This window comes from Schistocerca gregaria, chromosome 6, assembly GCF_023897955.1.
Source record: "Schistocerca gregaria isolate iqSchGreg1 chromosome 6, iqSchGreg1.2, whole genome shotgun sequence".
In the NCBI taxonomy this organism is placed as follows: Eukaryota; Metazoa; Arthropoda; class Insecta; order Orthoptera; family Acrididae; genus Schistocerca; species Schistocerca gregaria.
The window spans coordinates 330,604,762-330,622,364 of record NC_064925.1 but is presented as its reverse complement, the minus strand read 5'-3'; the positions used below and the strand labels follow the sequence as shown (position 1 = coordinate 330,622,364).

The 17,603-nt window shown below is 41.4% G+C and overlaps 1 protein-coding gene across 1 annotated transcript in view; it reads left to right on the top strand.

The window, feature by feature from the left end:
* The first annotated feature begins 398 nt into the window (after positions 1 to 398).
* LOC126278297 (rab3 GTPase-activating protein non-catalytic subunit) overlaps positions 399 to 17,603 on the top strand; it is a 192,866-nt gene continuing 175,661 nt past the window's right edge. The window contains exons 1-7 of the mRNA XM_049978308.1: positions 399 to 577; positions 688 to 837; positions 1,162 to 1,243; positions 1,506 to 1,629; positions 1,731 to 1,932; positions 3,221 to 3,548; positions 12,323 to 12,418. Coding sequence (XP_049834265.1) covers positions 493 to 577; positions 688 to 837; positions 1,162 to 1,243; positions 1,506 to 1,629; positions 1,731 to 1,932; positions 3,221 to 3,548; positions 12,323 to 12,418 — 1,067 coding nt within the window. The 5' untranslated portion in view covers positions 399 to 492. The remainder of the gene's footprint in view (positions 578 to 687; positions 838 to 1,161; positions 1,244 to 1,505; positions 1,630 to 1,730; positions 1,933 to 3,220; positions 3,549 to 12,322; positions 12,419 to 17,603) is intronic.

Sequence of the window (17,603 nt, the reverse complement as noted above, 5' to 3'; positions counted from 1 at the left end):
TGTTGAATGGGTTGACGTTACGTTGGATACAGTGTGAATCAGCTTTACGATATTACTGTATTCCGACTTGTGCTTGAAACTCGGTTCCTCATACCTCACCTTCACCGTTCAATATTGTTAAATTGACGTGGAATTATGTTAGCGTTTCATCTAGGTTCAATGCACCAACGGTTATTTAAAGGAGATATTTACTTATGTCGCTCCGTTGACGTCGGGTATGAATCGTCTTAATAAACTAAAGAGATGTGCTCTAAACTTCACAGCAGACAGTATTGAGCACATATTTCATTTTGGTAGTGACATAAAAACAATACCCCTAAACGATGCTATAGATTCACTTGCCAAAGGTACTAAGCAGTCGACAGAGACAAAAAAAAAGCCGCTTTAAAGAGGCTCTGACTTTGTAGGTGTTTCACAATAGTATCTCTGAATGTTTTCATTTTCGAATTGTTAGATTGATATCTTTGAGTAGTTTATGGTTGGTGCGTTGAAATGTCCTGTCAAATAAAAACTTTCTCTTATTTTGCTGATATAGATAACGTTAAACGATTTCTGTTTCCAAACTTTCTAGAAGATGGTATGTGGCTGACAGTGTTACCGTGTGTTAACATTGTCATTCTTGTTATTTGCAGCATTTGTTTATGTTTTGTGACAACTGTAGTGTTTGGTCTTTTGTTTGCCCAACAGAGTGGGCCTGGCCCGAGGATGATGTCAATGACAATGCAGTTGTCAACAATGACAAAGAATCGGCATGGCTTCAGGAATGTCATGTCTCGTTGTCTCCATTCGGGGATGTTCTAGCCATAGCACGTAAATCGACGCTTGTCATTCTCATGTGTAAGTGACACACCAACAGTGTCGAGATTTGCTTTCTTCATTGCTTGGCACGATCTAATTTGACAACATAAAGCATGTACATGAGTATCTTTGTATGTAGTTTATTCTTGCGACAATATGGATCTACGTATTGCTACCTAAATTGCTCATATACCATGAAGGCTCTTTGACCAGATACCTGAATTGTGCGCACGTTGATAATCTAGAACGTTATTTTACTTCTAATTTGTAACTTCTACATTCGCACGCACTGCTGTGTGCCTTATGGTGAAGGATTGTCATCTTAGTTAACTAAATTATTTTTTACTTTTTCTTTTTCTTTAGCGAAATGGGATACTCAAGAAGAGGGCGAAGTGAAAATGAAATTTCATGTTGTATGGCATGGAAATCCGTGTAAGGAAGAAGAGTAAGTTTAGCAATTTACGGTTTTTATCGTCAGAGGTATGTAGGCTTATCTGTCAATTCATTTCATAGAGAACTGCCTTTGTAGAAGCTGGTGGAACTTCAATACTTTTTGGTAGTCGTCTTTCAGTTGTAGATTGATGTAGGCTACATTCAAGTCTTGAGTTAATATTCACGAACTTGTTTGTTGTATTCCTTTAATTGGCTGAATACTCTTACCACAAATTCACACAACATTTTTTTGTTTGGGTTGTGACTTGTTACAGTGAAGAGATCACTGCTGTTCTGTGCCTGCCAGTGATAGCACCAGGGAAGAGTTCACATGTTGCACCCGACTGGACCTGTATAGCAGTAGGTTTTTCTACTGGGTTTTTGCGGCTTTATAGTGAAGTAAGTTAAACCAGCTGCACTTCTAGAGAATTTATTTTTTACTTTTATAGAATTTATTTTTGACGCTTGCTGAATTTTGATTATTATGTTGTTATTTCTAGACTGTAAATCTACTAGCAGAAGAGCTGCTTCATGATGAACCAGTAACTTCATTAAAATGCCAGTCATTTCATCCTGCAAGAGGTGGCATGGTGCAAGAGCAGGTGGAGGAAGTTTATGTAGCATACAACACTGTTATTTGCAGTCTACCAGGATTTGGTTTGTTCCAGTCACTAAGAGCGTGCCGTAATCAGTTAGCACGTGGTAGGTGAACTTATATATGGTAGTTCTTGTTACTAAGAGGTTATTTTCTGTAGGGCTTGTGATGTCACCCACGTATTGTGTTTGTCTACTTCACAATATTGTAATTAATTATGATAAAGTGTGTTTAGTATTTCCTCTTTTTGGGGTACATAGAAATTTTATTTGGAAATAAAACTTGTCTGTTTATGTAATTTTATATGGTGTGGATCCTTTAGAGAAAAACAATTGGAATTTAAACATTTTAATATAGGAGACAACAATCACCATATGGCTTGCACAGATTAAGTGTGATAAGTTGGCACACCTATTTTGATTCAAGTGATAAAAATACATGAAGCAGTTTATTTACGTTACACTACATTAGAGTATAGGAAATTTCAAAACAGCATGCTTCCTTTGTTGGACTAAGGGACATCTCAATCATTTTACTACTTCGCCTATAAAAAATCTTAACAGATTAAGAAATACACTTATATGCAAAGCAAGTTACATGAATGCTGAGCATCAACTTGAATATTATACTTTTTCAAGGTAATGGTTAGTTAAATTGGCCAGGAATATTTGTCTTAGCTGCCATTAATGTAATGATTCTTCAAACTGTGCTGGAATATACAATATTATGAAAAGGAAATTTGCTACTCACCATATAGCGGAAATGCTGAATCACAGATAGGCACAGCAAAAAGACACTCACAAAAATAGCTTTCAGCCAGTAAGGCCTTTGTCAACAATAGACAACACACAAACACGAAAACGCAACTCCCAGATGCGACTGCAGTCTCAGTCAAAACTATCAACATTACTTGTGATCCATCCAGTACAGCCAGTGTGCTGCAGTAAAGCATTAGTTTACTTCGAGTGTTTTGAGTGGAGTGCTGCATTTGAAGCCCATGGTATAAGTGCCATTAACGGCTATAATGCTGTGCCCTGTTAATAACCTTACTGCCACTGACAGCAGTGGGAAAGAGCACCTGCACAAACAGCCCAGTCCTTGTTTGAGCAAACATAAAACTATAGAGAGCTGACAGTGGTTGTCACAACACTGTGATGACAAGTGACACATGAGCTACCAAGTAAATTTTAGTCTATAGCATAATGCTATGTAGCTGTAATGTTTGATTAAAATTACTGCAAAATCTTATTCTACAGTGATCAATTATTTATAAAGAAAAGCAGAATGTTCTTCTTTTAACAGTTTGAACTACATTTTTAATAATATTTATTATTAGTGATCATTGCGGTTTCACAAAATATTTCCTTCGCTGAGGCCTATTCTTGTTTATTTCAGTGAAAGCTAACTGTGCAGAGGTTTTAAAAGCTCCACCACTGATGTACAAGAAATGGGGTTTTCAGGAGCAAGAAGTGACAGCAGACAGTGAAATGGTGGGCATTTCCACTGCAAATACTTTTGATCACTTGGTGACAGCATCACTGTGTGGTGGCTTTGGAGCCTATTACAGATCTAGTGCACCCCAAACATTGCTTGTTGTTGGAGCTGGCAAGAAACCTTTTGTTGGATTTCATTATGCACTAGAAGGAGGGCCACAGCCAGTTCTAACTGACATGGCCAAAGCCGTTGCCACCAAATTAAAGACAGCCATTGGACAAGCTGTGCCGTAAGTATGTTGTCTGAATTATTCTGTACATTAAATTCAAAAGAACACTGTACCACTTTTGTAGCTTTCATATAATTAACATGAAGTGACCCAAGTTCCAATTTCCAAGAGGAGCCAGGCAAGGAAAATCTGCATTCTGAGCAGTCAGTGGTATGGTTTGCAATTCTAATCGACACTGAAGCCCGTCAGTGCATTCTTTGAAACATGCAATCATGTGTCACATACATGGTGTCAGTGATGTTTTCCTCTATGTTCTTTGTAGATTATATTCATGTGTTTTGTTTACAATGTGTTATTTCTTGTGTGTGCAAAAGCATGTGTGATTTTTGTGTTTTCGAATTTTATGTTTTTAAGTTGTCAACTATTGGTGTAGTGGAACTAGTGATCCATCAGAATGAGATTTTCACTCTGCAGCGGAGTGTGCGCTGATATGAAACTTCCTGGCAGATTAAAACTGTGTGCCCGACCGAGACTCGAACTCGGGTCCTTTGCCTTTCGCGGGCAAGTGCTCTACCATCTGAGCTACCGAAGCACGACTCACGCCCGGTACTCACAGCTTTACTTCTGCCAGTATCCGTCTCCTACCTTCCAAAATTTACAGAAGCTCTCCTGCGAACCTTGCAGAACTAGCACTCCTGAAAGAAAGGATATTGCGGAGACATGGCTTAGCCACAGGCTGGGGGATGTATCCAAACTGTAAAGTTTGGAAGGTAGGAGACGGATACTGGCAGAAGTAAAGCTGTGAGTACCGGGCGTGAGTCGTGCTTCGGTAGCTCAGATGGTAGAGCACTTGCCCGCGAAAGGCAAAGGTCCCGAGTTCGAGTCTCGGTCGGGCACACAGTTTTAATCTGCCAGGAAGTTTCATAGTGATCCATCAGTTTCACCTGGGTGCTTCAGAAGAGAGAGCACACAAACTGTATGACATAAGTAAAGCAATAAACAAATTGTATGCATACAGCTACATGACACTAACTTAATTTTTTAGAGTAAGGTATCATTGTGGCATCAGGAAATGCACTGGATCACAAGAAACAGTTTCAAAATAATAGAATCCAGGAGGTCATTGAACAACTATAAATATTTTACTCAACGAAACAAATGATGGTGTCAGGTGTTGAAATAATTATGCTTAGTTATGCAACAAGGTAATACTGCATTAAAGTGTAAATGATGCTATAAATCTTTTAATAGAAGTGTAGGAGTATTTTTGGAATGGCTGAAAAACCTAAAATAGTGATGGAGACTTATGTTACGCCAGAAATTAGTTGCATCAGTACTATCATTCAAACATGAGTAGCAGACAAAGAAAACTGCAGTTTCATATCAGCGCACACTCCGCTGCAGAGTGAAAATCTCATTCAAGGTTTTCAATTATTTTTCACAATGGAAAACATGTTTATTGCCACTGAATAATACATATGTGGAAAGTTTGGACTTTTACCTATTTTTTGACATAATAACCATTGAATTTATTGCATTTCTGCATGTGGTGTACCACCTTCTGTATTCCTGAATTGTAGAATTCTCCCAATGCACCGTGAAGGTAGCTTAAAACCTCTTCTCTCAGCTTCTCTGGTTGTGAAATGTGGCGCACGTAGCTGTTTCTTCTAGTCAGGGAAGAGATGGAAGTCACTTGGGGCTATATCTGGGATGTAGGGTGGGTGTGCGACAGTATCTCATCTAAATTTGTTGATAAGATTGGTTGTGACACGGGTGATGTGCAGACAAGCGTTTTCCTGGTGAAAACGCAGTCCCGACGTAAGCATGACTCTCCTCTTGTTTTAGAGTGTGCAGTATAGGTTCTTCAGCGTTTCACAGTAGTGGTTCACATTGATCGTTGTACAGGCAGGCATGAATTCACTCGACAATAACTCTTTCCTGTCCCAAAACACACTCTCCATCACTTTGCCAGCAGACAGTTTGTTTAAACTTTTGCAGCTTAGGCAACACTGGATGTTTCCACTGACTGGATTGTTGTTTTGTGTCTGGTGTTGTGTTGTGAACCCAGTCTCATCCCCAGTGACAATAAAGTCAAGAATTCTTGCCATCAGTTGAGTAGACATGAAGAAATTTCCCCCTGCGGGTCCAGGGCTAGAATAGGCCCACGGTATTCCTGCTTGTTGTAAGAGGTGCCTAAAAGGAGAATCATATGTTTCGCCCCTTTATATGATAGTCCCCTGTAGTGTTTGACCTCCATACTTCCAAATTTTTCCAAAGAGTGAGCCAGTTGGGGAAGGGTGACTTACATGGTGCATTGTGTCCATAGTGCGTTGAGATCTTTAGCCCCCTGTCTCATTGTCGCATTGCTGTCCCACTCATTCTGTATCTCTCGGGCGAGAATACATTCCTGGGTGTGACTTCCGCCATGCACTAAGCAGTTTTGCTTTCTGTACCGACGACGGCCAAGGACTTCTTTGCACCTGATATCCAGCACAGTGGCCAGTCCGTTGTGGTGGGGCCACCATGTACCCTGTTGGTTGTAGCAACCAACACAGGGATTGCTCTGCTGATGCCTGCGCCGTTAACTCCCCACAAATGCCAAGGAGTAGATGACTATCTCTCTGGGGCATCGGAACTCATGGCAATGGCCATCTTGCCTGGTGACCCTAGCTGCAGCTTGTTCCTTATGGGAGCCTGGCTTACAGTTCGGCATCACCTTCCGCTTTGCAGTTCCTTGACCCCATACTTCACTGTGGGGTACAACTCAGAACTGGAGCTTTCTGCACAAGCCCTGTAAACAGCATACTTGTGGAGGCTGTTGTCCCTCCATTGCGGATCCGGCTGCCTATGCCGCACATGTTTGTAGCTTGACCGGGCATCCAAATTACTGTCTCCTGTTCCCCAACTCGGTCATCCATATTCCTGAACAGCAGCCTTGGTCAGGGTGTCCGATTGAAGTTCGTGTCCAGTCTCTTCTGTCTGGGCTAGAGTTTTTCCCTCTCCCACCTCTTTTCTGGGCCCATATATGTCTACCCCGTGGTGTGTGCCCTGCCCATGCCTTCAGTTGGATTTGTCACAAGGCCCGAAAAATTCAGTCCCTCCATCAACGCTTTCTTTTCATCCTTGCCTCATTTCCCGGCTCTGCCATAGTCTATACCGACAGTTCAATGGTTGCTGGTTGAGTTGGGTACGCTTTTACTCTTGGGGAACAATCTGAAAAACTCTTATTGCTGGATGGCTGTAGTGTTTTCACTGCAGAGCTTGTAGTCATCTGTCGCGACCCTAGAGTATATCTCTCGTGCTCAGGTGAGTCCTTCGTTATCTGTAGTGACTCCCTGAGCGGTTTATGAGCTATCGACCATCGTTTTCTCGCTCTCATCTGGCGATGGCTATCTAGGAGCCCCTCCATACTCTTGCCTGTTGCGGCCACTCCATGGTCTTTGTGCGGACCCCAGGTCATGTCGGCATCCCAGGTAATGAACGTATTGACTCGGTGGCCAAACAGGCTATTAGCGCACCGGCCCTGGAGATTGGCCTTTCGGAGTGTGATCTCCAGTCAGTTTTGCGGCAGAAGGTCCTTGACACCTGGGGTGATGGATGGTGCACACTGCCTTCACCCAACAAACTTTGGCCTACGGTTCTAGATTGGGGTTTTTAGTGTGTCTCTTGGTGGTTGGCTTTTCCGTATTTTGTTTCCATGGTCGGCCAACCACTGTAACACTTGTTTGTTTTTAATTCCTCTTTTTTTGGTCTTTGTCTATGTCATTCTTGTTCTGTGTTGTCCCTTGTCATCTCCGTTCCTTGTTCTTGTTCCTTGTGGGTGTTTCATGATCGTGGAAAAAGGGACCGATGGCCTTTGTAGTCTAGTCCCTTCAATCTCCACAAACCAACCAACCAACCATGTAGAAATTCACAGGCCACCACCACGTTCCATTTATGGTTTTTCGTAAGTATACTCTTGACCCATCTTGCGCAAAGCTTGGCATATCCTAAACAGTCTGTCAAAATTTTGTCAGTGGTGGTCGTGGTGACATCAGGGATCATCTCACAGAGCTCCTGAACTGTCACACTTCAATCTTTCAACATTGCTTCTTCCACTTTCGCAATTGTTTTTTCCAAAACCAGTGGCTGTCCAGAGCGTTCATTATGGATGTCTGTATGTCCGTCTTTGAATTTTCTGCACTGTTCGCGCACATGGTGTACACTGACACACATTTCTGCATAACTTCATGCAGTTGGGAATGAATGTCCACTGACACAGTCTTTTTCAAACAGAAAAAAATGAATCACAGAGCTTAACTCAGTTTTGGAATGAGATGCGAGTGGGAGCTCCATGTCTAATGGCAGCCAAGCCAAGACTGAGTGCCGTAGTCAGCACATGGGACGGGAAATTGCAGAGGGAGAATCAAGCTACATGCCAGTGTTGCTCGATCCCATGTAACGGAGTTTCTCATGAATGCAGGTCCTTGAGAACCTCATTTTATCGAGAACCATTGTATATTCTTTGAGTAACTGGGCAGCCCCCCTCTCTCCCCCCCTGCGTCCCTCCCTCCCTCAACCCCCTGTAGTACTAACACCTAAAGTTGGAAGAATCAAAGAATCATTTCATGATGCAATTTTTCAGTCAGCCATATGGAAGGGATTGTTTATAATACAGTGTTCCAATCTTTCAAGGAAGCTTTCCATACCTATGTAGTCATCCTTGAAGGGGTCTACATCTATACTCTGCAAAGAACTATGAATATTTCCTGTTCCATCATGTATTGCCATTCCATTGTTTGAAGTTATGATCTGTGTATTTCATCTGGGGAATGTAATTTAAGATGTTTAAAAACGTATTTTGCTAAGTGTAGGGAAAGCAAAACTTTTTTTACATTTGAATTGTCAATTCATTAAGTGAACCTGCAGTGGAAAGCAGAAAGATGATTTGTAATAATGGGATTATTCCACCATTGCATTCATTCATTTTTCAGGCAGTGAACCAGCTAAAGAAGGTTATAAGACATATAAATTCAGGGACTTATGAAATCCGTTACAGGGAAAAATTTGTGTACAGTGCTTATAATGTGAAAATGTTGCCATATATAAAAATCTCTTTTACCATTTACAGGACAACTTCCATTTTTACATTGTGTTACAAGTGAAAATTGTACATTCGATGTACAGGTATTCAAATTATGCCATGATGTTCACTAAACTTATAGTATTTTATTGAATTAATATTAAAAAAAAAGTGGTTTAACTGTTTCAAGGTTAGTGTTTCATTATCAGTCATTGAAGTTCCGGAGATGCTGTGTATAAAATTAGCAAAGATATTCAATATGTCCTTCATATGTATCATATTTAGGTTGAAATGGGAGATGGCTTTGCTTTACCTTGTGAATAATTTTGTTAGTGAGGAGTTAACTGGTGTTACAGAAAATTCTTTGACATCAGTATCTCTTGCAAAAAACAGCTCCTTAAAAAGAAAGCAGATTAGGTGCCTGTACTGAAAAGTTGAAGGGGGGGGGGGCAGAGTTTGGGAAAGAGCTATGTGGTAGAACTGCTATTGGAAAGTAGGACATAAAAATACTGCTTTCCTCAGGTATGAAAGATGTGTGTTAAAGGAAATCTGCAACCAACATTGAGACATGTAACAAATGAAATTAAGTGGTAGACCTTTCGCATTATTCTCATCTCCATTGTGTGTGTGTGTGTGTAGGGGGGTGGGGGTTGAACACAAAATCATTAGTGGTAAAACATATCCATACTGTGCAAATCACAGTACAAATAAAGAACATTGTGATAGGATTTATAAAATGTTTACTTGGGGTGTCCAATAACAAGAATTACTACAATAATCTATCACAGTCTAATACCCCAGTATTTGAATACAAGCAGTGCCTTTGTCTGACAGTTGCTTAAGAGAAATGCAACTGAAATTACAAAGTGCAAACGGATGCCAAGGGTGTTATGAAGAGTGTTATGAGAACGTCCAAAGCTTTGAACTCTCAGTTGATGGTTCTACATTCTTTATTATCCACAACACATTAACTGATGTGTATTGTAATTTACCAGCCAGATGAGATACTCATTCAGCCCCAGACACTGTATGAGACAGACATGCCACCTTTTGCCCAGATTCAAGGAAGGGGTGGAGATGTAACCAGGTGGCACCTAAGCCACCAGGACTTGCCTGGCACTCTGAGCCTTTAGTTTATGTTCAGGCAGTAACTGATATGACATAGACCCAATAAACATCATTCAGCTGGAGCAGAAACAGATATTTGCAAATATAAAGGCACTTTATGAAAACAGAAGTTACAATTTGACACATCCACAGGACCAAGACATTTCCAGGCACTGGGGAAAATTTGGCTTGCCATAAGACAAGAATGCCTTCTGAGAAATAATTTCTAATGAGTGTGTGTGGTTTTTTTAGTCTGTGAAAAGAACATGGTACACAACTGTTATGAACGGTTCTGTTAAATAATTTGATTCTTGAGAAAGAAAACATCAGCTGACCAATGAGATGCATTGACATGCTTACAGAAATACCCACAGAACACTTAAGAGGTAGCTAATCATAATGTAAAATTTAATTTATAGATTTCAGAGTAGCCACATCAACAATAAACTAGTGAACATCATTACTGCTAATGCCAATGGTCCACTCCAGCCCAGACCACAAGCATAGTTGCGGTCAAGGTCTTCATACACACACACACAAACACACACACACACACACACACACACACAAACACACACACACACACACACACAACCATCGACAAATGCTACCTGCAGATCCCTGACCATACAACATGAGTTGTCCTGTACTGGCAACATTAAGTCATTGTCTGGTTATGGCATGTACTTGAGCAGCTTTTTCACATTCCTCCTAGCAGTCCAGTTTCTTGTTGAGTAATAGTTACTTTAATGCTGGTAATGAGATGAAAAATTTAGGCAGACAGCTGTGTGACAGATAGTACAGGCTATCAGTTGGAAACACATGGGTGAGCTGACAGGCAATCGAGGGCACTTGTGTCCCATGTAGCAGCAGCATTGGAACAGCCTGCTCTAATATGACATTTCTAAAGGTGCCCCCTCCATTCCCTAATAAAATGAAAATACTGCTCAGTAACAGGTATTACTACAGGATGTTGTTGTAAAAAGTTATTTCATGTGATTTCCAAGACCTGGCAGTGAATCACCCATATTATAGCAAGAAGCCTCATGTAGCACACCCTTGTATGAGGGCTATCCACAAAGTACATTTCGCTTTGGAATTAAAAATAAATAAAGTATTGGAAATTTTTTTATTATATACAGATGAAAGCCACACTTAAATACTACTTTTCTACATAGTTGCCATTTAAATTAAGGCACTTATCGTAGCGATGGGCGAGCTTGGAAATTCATTCATCGTAAAATTCGGCTGCCTGTGCCTTCAACCACGTGGTTACCTCTTCTTGAAGCTTTGCGTCGTCATCAAAACGCTACATAGCCAACCACTTCTTCATTGCTGGGAATAAGTGGAAGTCGCTCGGTGCCAGGTCGGGACTGTACAGCAGATGAGGAAGCAACTCCCACTTAAAAGATTCGAGAACTTCACGAGTGGCATTTGCTGTGTGGGCCCGGGCGTTGTCGTGAATCAGCAAGATCTTTGAGCCCAACTTTCCCCTGCGCTTGTTTTGTATTGCTCTTCTGAGGTTGTGCAGAGTTTGGCAATACCTTTGAGAGTTAGTGCCTCTTTCCAGGAAATCCACAAAAAATCACACCTTTTCTGTCCCAAAAGACAGTCCCCATCACCTTCCTTGCCGACATTGTCTGCATGCATTTCTTGGGTTTTTGGTGGAATTTTTGTGCCCCCATTGCATTGACTGCAATTTTGTCTCGCAGTTCACATGCTTAACCCATGTTTCGTCACCAGTAACAATGCAATCAAGTAATGAGTCACCATCTTTCTCATAAGCGTCCAAATACGTTAACGCTGCAGCCATTCACTGCTTTTTGTGAATCTCTGTCAAGTTTTTTGGTATCCATCTTGCACAAAACTTGTGGTAACCAAGCTTTTCGGTAATGATTTCGTGCAACAAACTTCGTGAAATTTGTGGAAAACTCATAGAGAGTTCCACTATTGTGAAATTACGGTTTTCACGGACCACGGCATCAACTTTTTCGACAAGTTCGGCAGTCACTATGCCGGGTCTTCCACTTCGCTCGTTGTTGTGAACGTTAGTTCAGCCATTTTTAAATTTTATGACCCATTGACGCAGTCCACCTTCAGTGATTATGTTGTCCCCATACACTTCACAAAGCTGCCGATAGATTTCTATCGGTGTACAGTTTTTTGCAGTCAGAAACCTTATTACAGCACGCACTTCACACTTCGCGGCATTTTAAATTAACACTGACATTTCAAACTGTCACAGTAACTCAACGGAGTACAGCACGAACCTCTCACTAGCACGGCAGGATGCCGACTGAGTGGCGAAATGCCATGACACCAAGATGGCCGCACTAGCCCCGCCCCTAACGGACACAATCGAAAACATAATGTACTTTGTGGATAGCCCTCGTATGTAACACATTACCAGCCAAAGACACTCTCTGTTACAGAGACTGGACATTTGGGTATTGACGGTCAGCAGTATCACTTGTGAAACATTCATGTGTCTTCTTTGGTTGTTTGTGTGTTGAATGATCTAGATCTGTTTCCTGTCTTGTAAATTAATAGATTTTTATTACAGTTCTCAGCCTCAAGGTTTAACAGTTTTATTCATTGGTTTTTTTCCTGCCATATGTTTATTCCTTTGTTTTGTTTGGTTATTTACTTATTTATTTATTTGTAGTTTCAGTGGATGGTGGTCAGGTGCAAAGAAGGCAAATGGTGCTGAGCGCCCAAAGGATAAAGTTGCACTAGAGGCTGTGGAACCAATGGTTTGTAGGTAAGCTTGTTTTGATATATTTTGTTGTTGGAGTGTATATTAACAGGTACTTAAAACTGTCAGATGTTTAAGCATATATTTGGTCTCATCATATTTAACCAGAGAAATTTCATCAAACTTTGATTCTGTTTCACAAGAAAATGAAGCTTTTCATTGACAGTATTGTTTGAGAATATGTGACAGAAACAAATACTCATCAAGCAGGAGTTCAGAAATGTAGATTATGAGAAATTAATTGAGAATACAGAGATCCGTTAGATTAAATTTAGTTACCAGTTCCCAAATTTAAAAATGGAAGGTTATAACAGTCATAGATGAAAAGGGAAAATATTGAACATATTTACTTAAGCAAATATGAAAATATGGTGCAAATATGAAGGAGAAAGTAAAGAAAATTTCAAATGGAGTAGAGCAGCTATTAAAGAGAAGAGAAGAGTTTGAAGGAAATAATAATATGACCAAGATAGAATATTTTAAAGTAAACAAAACTGTTCTGAAATGTCTTTCAGAGAATGTTAAAAGATAGAATGAAAATTTGATAAGAGAAACAACTAAAAGCAATAAAAAATGAAGATTATACTGAAGCCTATGTTGGGTAGCCACCATATTTCATTTGTAATTCAAGCATTCCATGATTTCTTTGAATGTTTATGTAGTGCAAGAAATAGTTCAGAAATACAGATAGTTAATTATGAAAATGATTACATTCCAGGAAAAAGAGCCATTTGAGGTATGAAAAACTGAAGCTGATGATGATACAAGAGAAATGGATAAAGCCTGAGAATGGTGACAGGTGAAACAAAAAATACAGATCTATTAGTTTTGTTCTCCATAAGGTGAAAGATATTCACTAAAATTATCAGTACCTGTGTTCTAACTAGGAACACGAGGAAACATGCAGTCATAAATAACTTTAGTTTTATTAGGTCATGAAGTGTTGAGAATATGACAACACAGACAATAATCACATGATTGGAATACAGTTGACAACTGACTTTCGAGGCCTGAGCAGCTTGTATAAAGATGTAACTCCCAGCAGAAACCACAGGTGTTGTGTTGTGCTGTGCACACATATCAGATCTGATGAGTGCTGTTGGCAATCATGCTGGCCTGGTGGCCACCTCGGTCATTGTGCAGCGCATCACTCAAATGCTGGCGCACACTACGCCTGCTTTAGGGGCTCAACGTATGGCCATGTTAGATCTAGTAACCAGTGGGTTATGACACTCCTCCTCCTCTGTGGGGCAAGGGGGGGGGGGGGGGGCAGGTATCACCATGTCTGATGCTTCGACTACCAAGGTGTCTGTGACATCCTTGGCAGCAGTCAAAGATGCTCTGAGTTCTCAGTTCCCTAGGACCGGTGCATACGGACAAAAGTGAGTGGGGTGAGGGAACCCCCAGTCCTGGGTAATGGGTATACAGGACTGGTGATGGAAAGGAAGCGATTTTGAAGTGGGGGCCCACGGCAAAGGACACCAGCTTTTGGAGACTATGGTGGACTGGCGACGGGAGGCATTGGAGACAGTGGCCTGGCTGCAATCCCTGCCAGGGGTCATGCAGGCACAGAACAAAGAGAGGAGTTCTGGCTGCAGGAAAATTGTCAGAGAACAGGAAAATGGTGGTACTGGATGAATGGTTCCCAGGCCTGTGGAAGAGGTCTGGCACCCATCCTGGGACACAGTTTGTTCTAATGACATGCCATGACCCGATTTTCGGTGTGAACCATGAAAATGTGCTGGCTGTGGATGATGGCTGTAATCCGGTGCAGGTGCCACCTGAAACCCCTGACACAGATGGGTGTGCTGGGCATGAGCTTTGATGAAACCAGTGCTGCTGGGGGCGCCTGCTTGGCAGCAAGAAGTTGAATAAGAGTCCGAGGTTGTCAGCCATGCAGGAGCTCAGCAGGGCTCTTGGCTCCAATCAGTGTCATTCTGTAAAATCTTAAGAAAAATGTAAGAGCCTCCTCATTGGGAAAATCTGCCATGTACTGGTGCATCTGTGTCTTAGACGTCTGGACAGCACATTCCCTGTTCTACTGTATATAAAGGTGGTACTGTGGCGTGGCAAATGCGTTTATGGTTACAAAACTCTTTGAAAGATTGAGCCGTGAACTGAGGACCATTGTCTGAAACGAAAGTGCAAGGCAAGCCTTAAATGGAGATTATGTTTGACAGAGCCTCTACAGTCAGATGACATACGGAAAATGAGAAAAAATGTTAAGCACCAACAACCAGAAAGTCTTTAAAACTGGACCAGCAAACTCTATGTGGACTCCTTTTCCATGGCTTTATAGGAGCCAGCCATGGTTGACCCAAGTACTTGTGTCTGGCCGAGACAAACTTTCCACCTCATTATTGATGCCTGGCCAGAACACTCGACAGTGCACCATCAGTTTCACTCAAGAGATGCCCCAGTGACCATGATGTATTAAATGGAGGACTTATTACCACAGAGCCACTGATATCACAATGAGGGGAGTTAAACTTGTTTGTCTACAAGAGAACAGTACCATCCAAGAGTGAGAGATGATGATGCAATGCATAATAATTCCAAAGCAGGTCTGACATCCAACCCATCGGACAGTCAGGCCACCCCTGTTGTACCATGCACACAACCTACTGGAGCAGCAGACCCACTCAGAGCCTCCACATTCACATGTTGTGATATGGGATAAATAATTGTACCAGGACAAGAACAGGGCTCAATGCTGAATATGGTTGATGCCTTTGCCCCAGCAAGGACATTAAAGGACTAAACAGAGAAACCAAGGGCTAATAGTCTGAATTAAATGAAATTTTGCATGTTACAAGAACTCATGATTTTTTTTTTCAGCTTTGACAGTGGCAAGAGCTTCTTTTTTCCTCCTGAGAATAATGTTGAGCCATGATGAGTGTTTTCTATACAAAAGCAATGGGCTGCTCGGAGCCATAGGAATGGCAAAGGGCCAGAACTGTCCCCATCCTATACTCAGACACATCTGTAACGAGGACCAGATGCTTGCTGGGTTGAAATGTGTGAGAGACAGTGTAGAGGAAAGACTGTGTCTGATGTGCACAAATGCACACTCACAGACTGTAGACCAAGCAAAGGGAGTATTTTCCCGAAACAACAGATGGAAGGGGTGGCCAATAGTATCAGCCGAGGGTGATAGTATACCAGTTTTATGAGGATTGTCTGAAGTTCTCGTAGATTATAGGGGTGGGAGGCAAAGCCATAATGGTGGTGACATGTTATTCCATGCTGGGAGATTGCAGACCCAAATAAACAATGGAAGGCTGAAAGGAAAAGAGACTTTGCATGGTTACATTTGAGGCCTACGGCCAGCAGAACAGTATACTTGGAACACAGGTTACATAGATGATCCTCCATTTTAGTGTCTGTCATCACAATATCATCAAAACAGTTAATGCACATGGGAATCTCATCTAGAAAATGTTAAAAGATGGCTGGCACAGTAATGAGCCCAAACATTAGCTGCTGATATTGAGCACAAGCAGCTTTTCTGGTATTTCATCCGGCAGAATCTGTTGGTAGTTTCGGCCAAATCCGTTCATCATCATCATCATCATTTAAGACTGATTATGCATTTCAGCATTCAGTCTGGAGCACAGCCCCCTTATAAAATTCCTCCATGATCCCCTACTCAGTGCTAACATTGGTGCCTCTTCTGATGTTAAACCTATTACTTCAAAATCATTCTTAACCGAATCCAGGTACCTTATCCTTGGTCTGCCCTGACTCCTCCTACCCTCTACTGCTGAACCCATGAGTCTCTTGGGTAACCTTGCTTCTCCCATGCGTTTAACATGACCCCACCATCTAAGCCTGTTTGTCGTGACTGCTACATCTATAGAGTTCATTCCCAGTTTTTCTTTGATTTCCTCATTGTGGACACCCTCCTGCCATTGTTCCCATCTACTAGTACCTGCAATCATCCTAGCTACTTTCATATCCATAACCTCAACCTTGTTGATAAGGTATCCTGAATCCATCCAGCTTTCGCTCCCATACAACAAAGTTGGTTGAAAGATTGAACGGTGCACAGATAACTTAGTCTTGGTACTGACTTCCCTCTTGCAGAAGAGAGTAGATCGTAGCTGAGCGCTCACTGGATTAGTTTTGCTACACCTCGCTTCCAGTTTTTTCACTATGTTGCCATCCTGTGAGAATATGCATCCTAAGTACTTGAAACTGTCCACCTTTTCTAACTTTGTTCCTCCTATTTGGCACTCAGTCCATTTATATTTCTTTCCCACTGACATTACTTTCGTTTTGGAGATGCTACTCTTCATACCATAGTCCTTACATTTCTGATCTAGCTCTGAAATATTACTTTGCAAAATTTCAATTGAGTCTGCCATGACAACTAAGTCATCTGCATATGCAAGACTGCTTATTTTGTGTTCACATATCTTGATCTCACCCAGCCACTCTATTGTTTTTAACATATGATTCATAAATACTATGAACAACAGTGGAGACAGAGACAGCTTGCAGCCTTGTCTTACCCCTGAAACTACTCTGAACCATGAACTCAATTTACCGTCAACTCCAACTGCTGCCTGACTATCCATGTAAAGACCTTTAATTGCTTGCAAAAGTTTGACTCCTATTCCATAATCTCATAGAACAGACAATAACTTCCTCCTAGGTACCCGGTCATATGCCTTTTCTAGATCTATAAAGCATAGGTACAATTCCCTGTTCCACTCATAACACTTCTCCATGATTTGCCGTAAGCTAAAGATCTGGTCCTGACAACCTCTAAGAGGCCTAAACCCACACTGATTTTCATCCAATTGGTCCTCAACTAATACTCGCACTTTCCTTTCAACAATACCTGAGAAGATTTTACCCACAACGCTGATTAAAGAGATACCTCTGTAGTTGTTACAATATTTTCTTTTTCCATGTTTAAAGATTGGTGTGATTACTGCTTTTGTCCAGTCATTGTACCTCGAAACCTGAAACATTGCTGATCGTATTTTCACCTACATTGAGCAGCAACTCTTCAAAATATTCCCTCCATCTGCCCAAGGCATCCACAGGATTCACCAGCAGTTTTCCTGACCTGTCCAAAATACTTGTCATTTCCTTCTTACCTCCCTTTCGAAGACTGCTAATTACACTCCAGAATGGTTTTCTAGCAGCTTGACCCATAGTCTCCAACCTGTTTCCAAAGTCT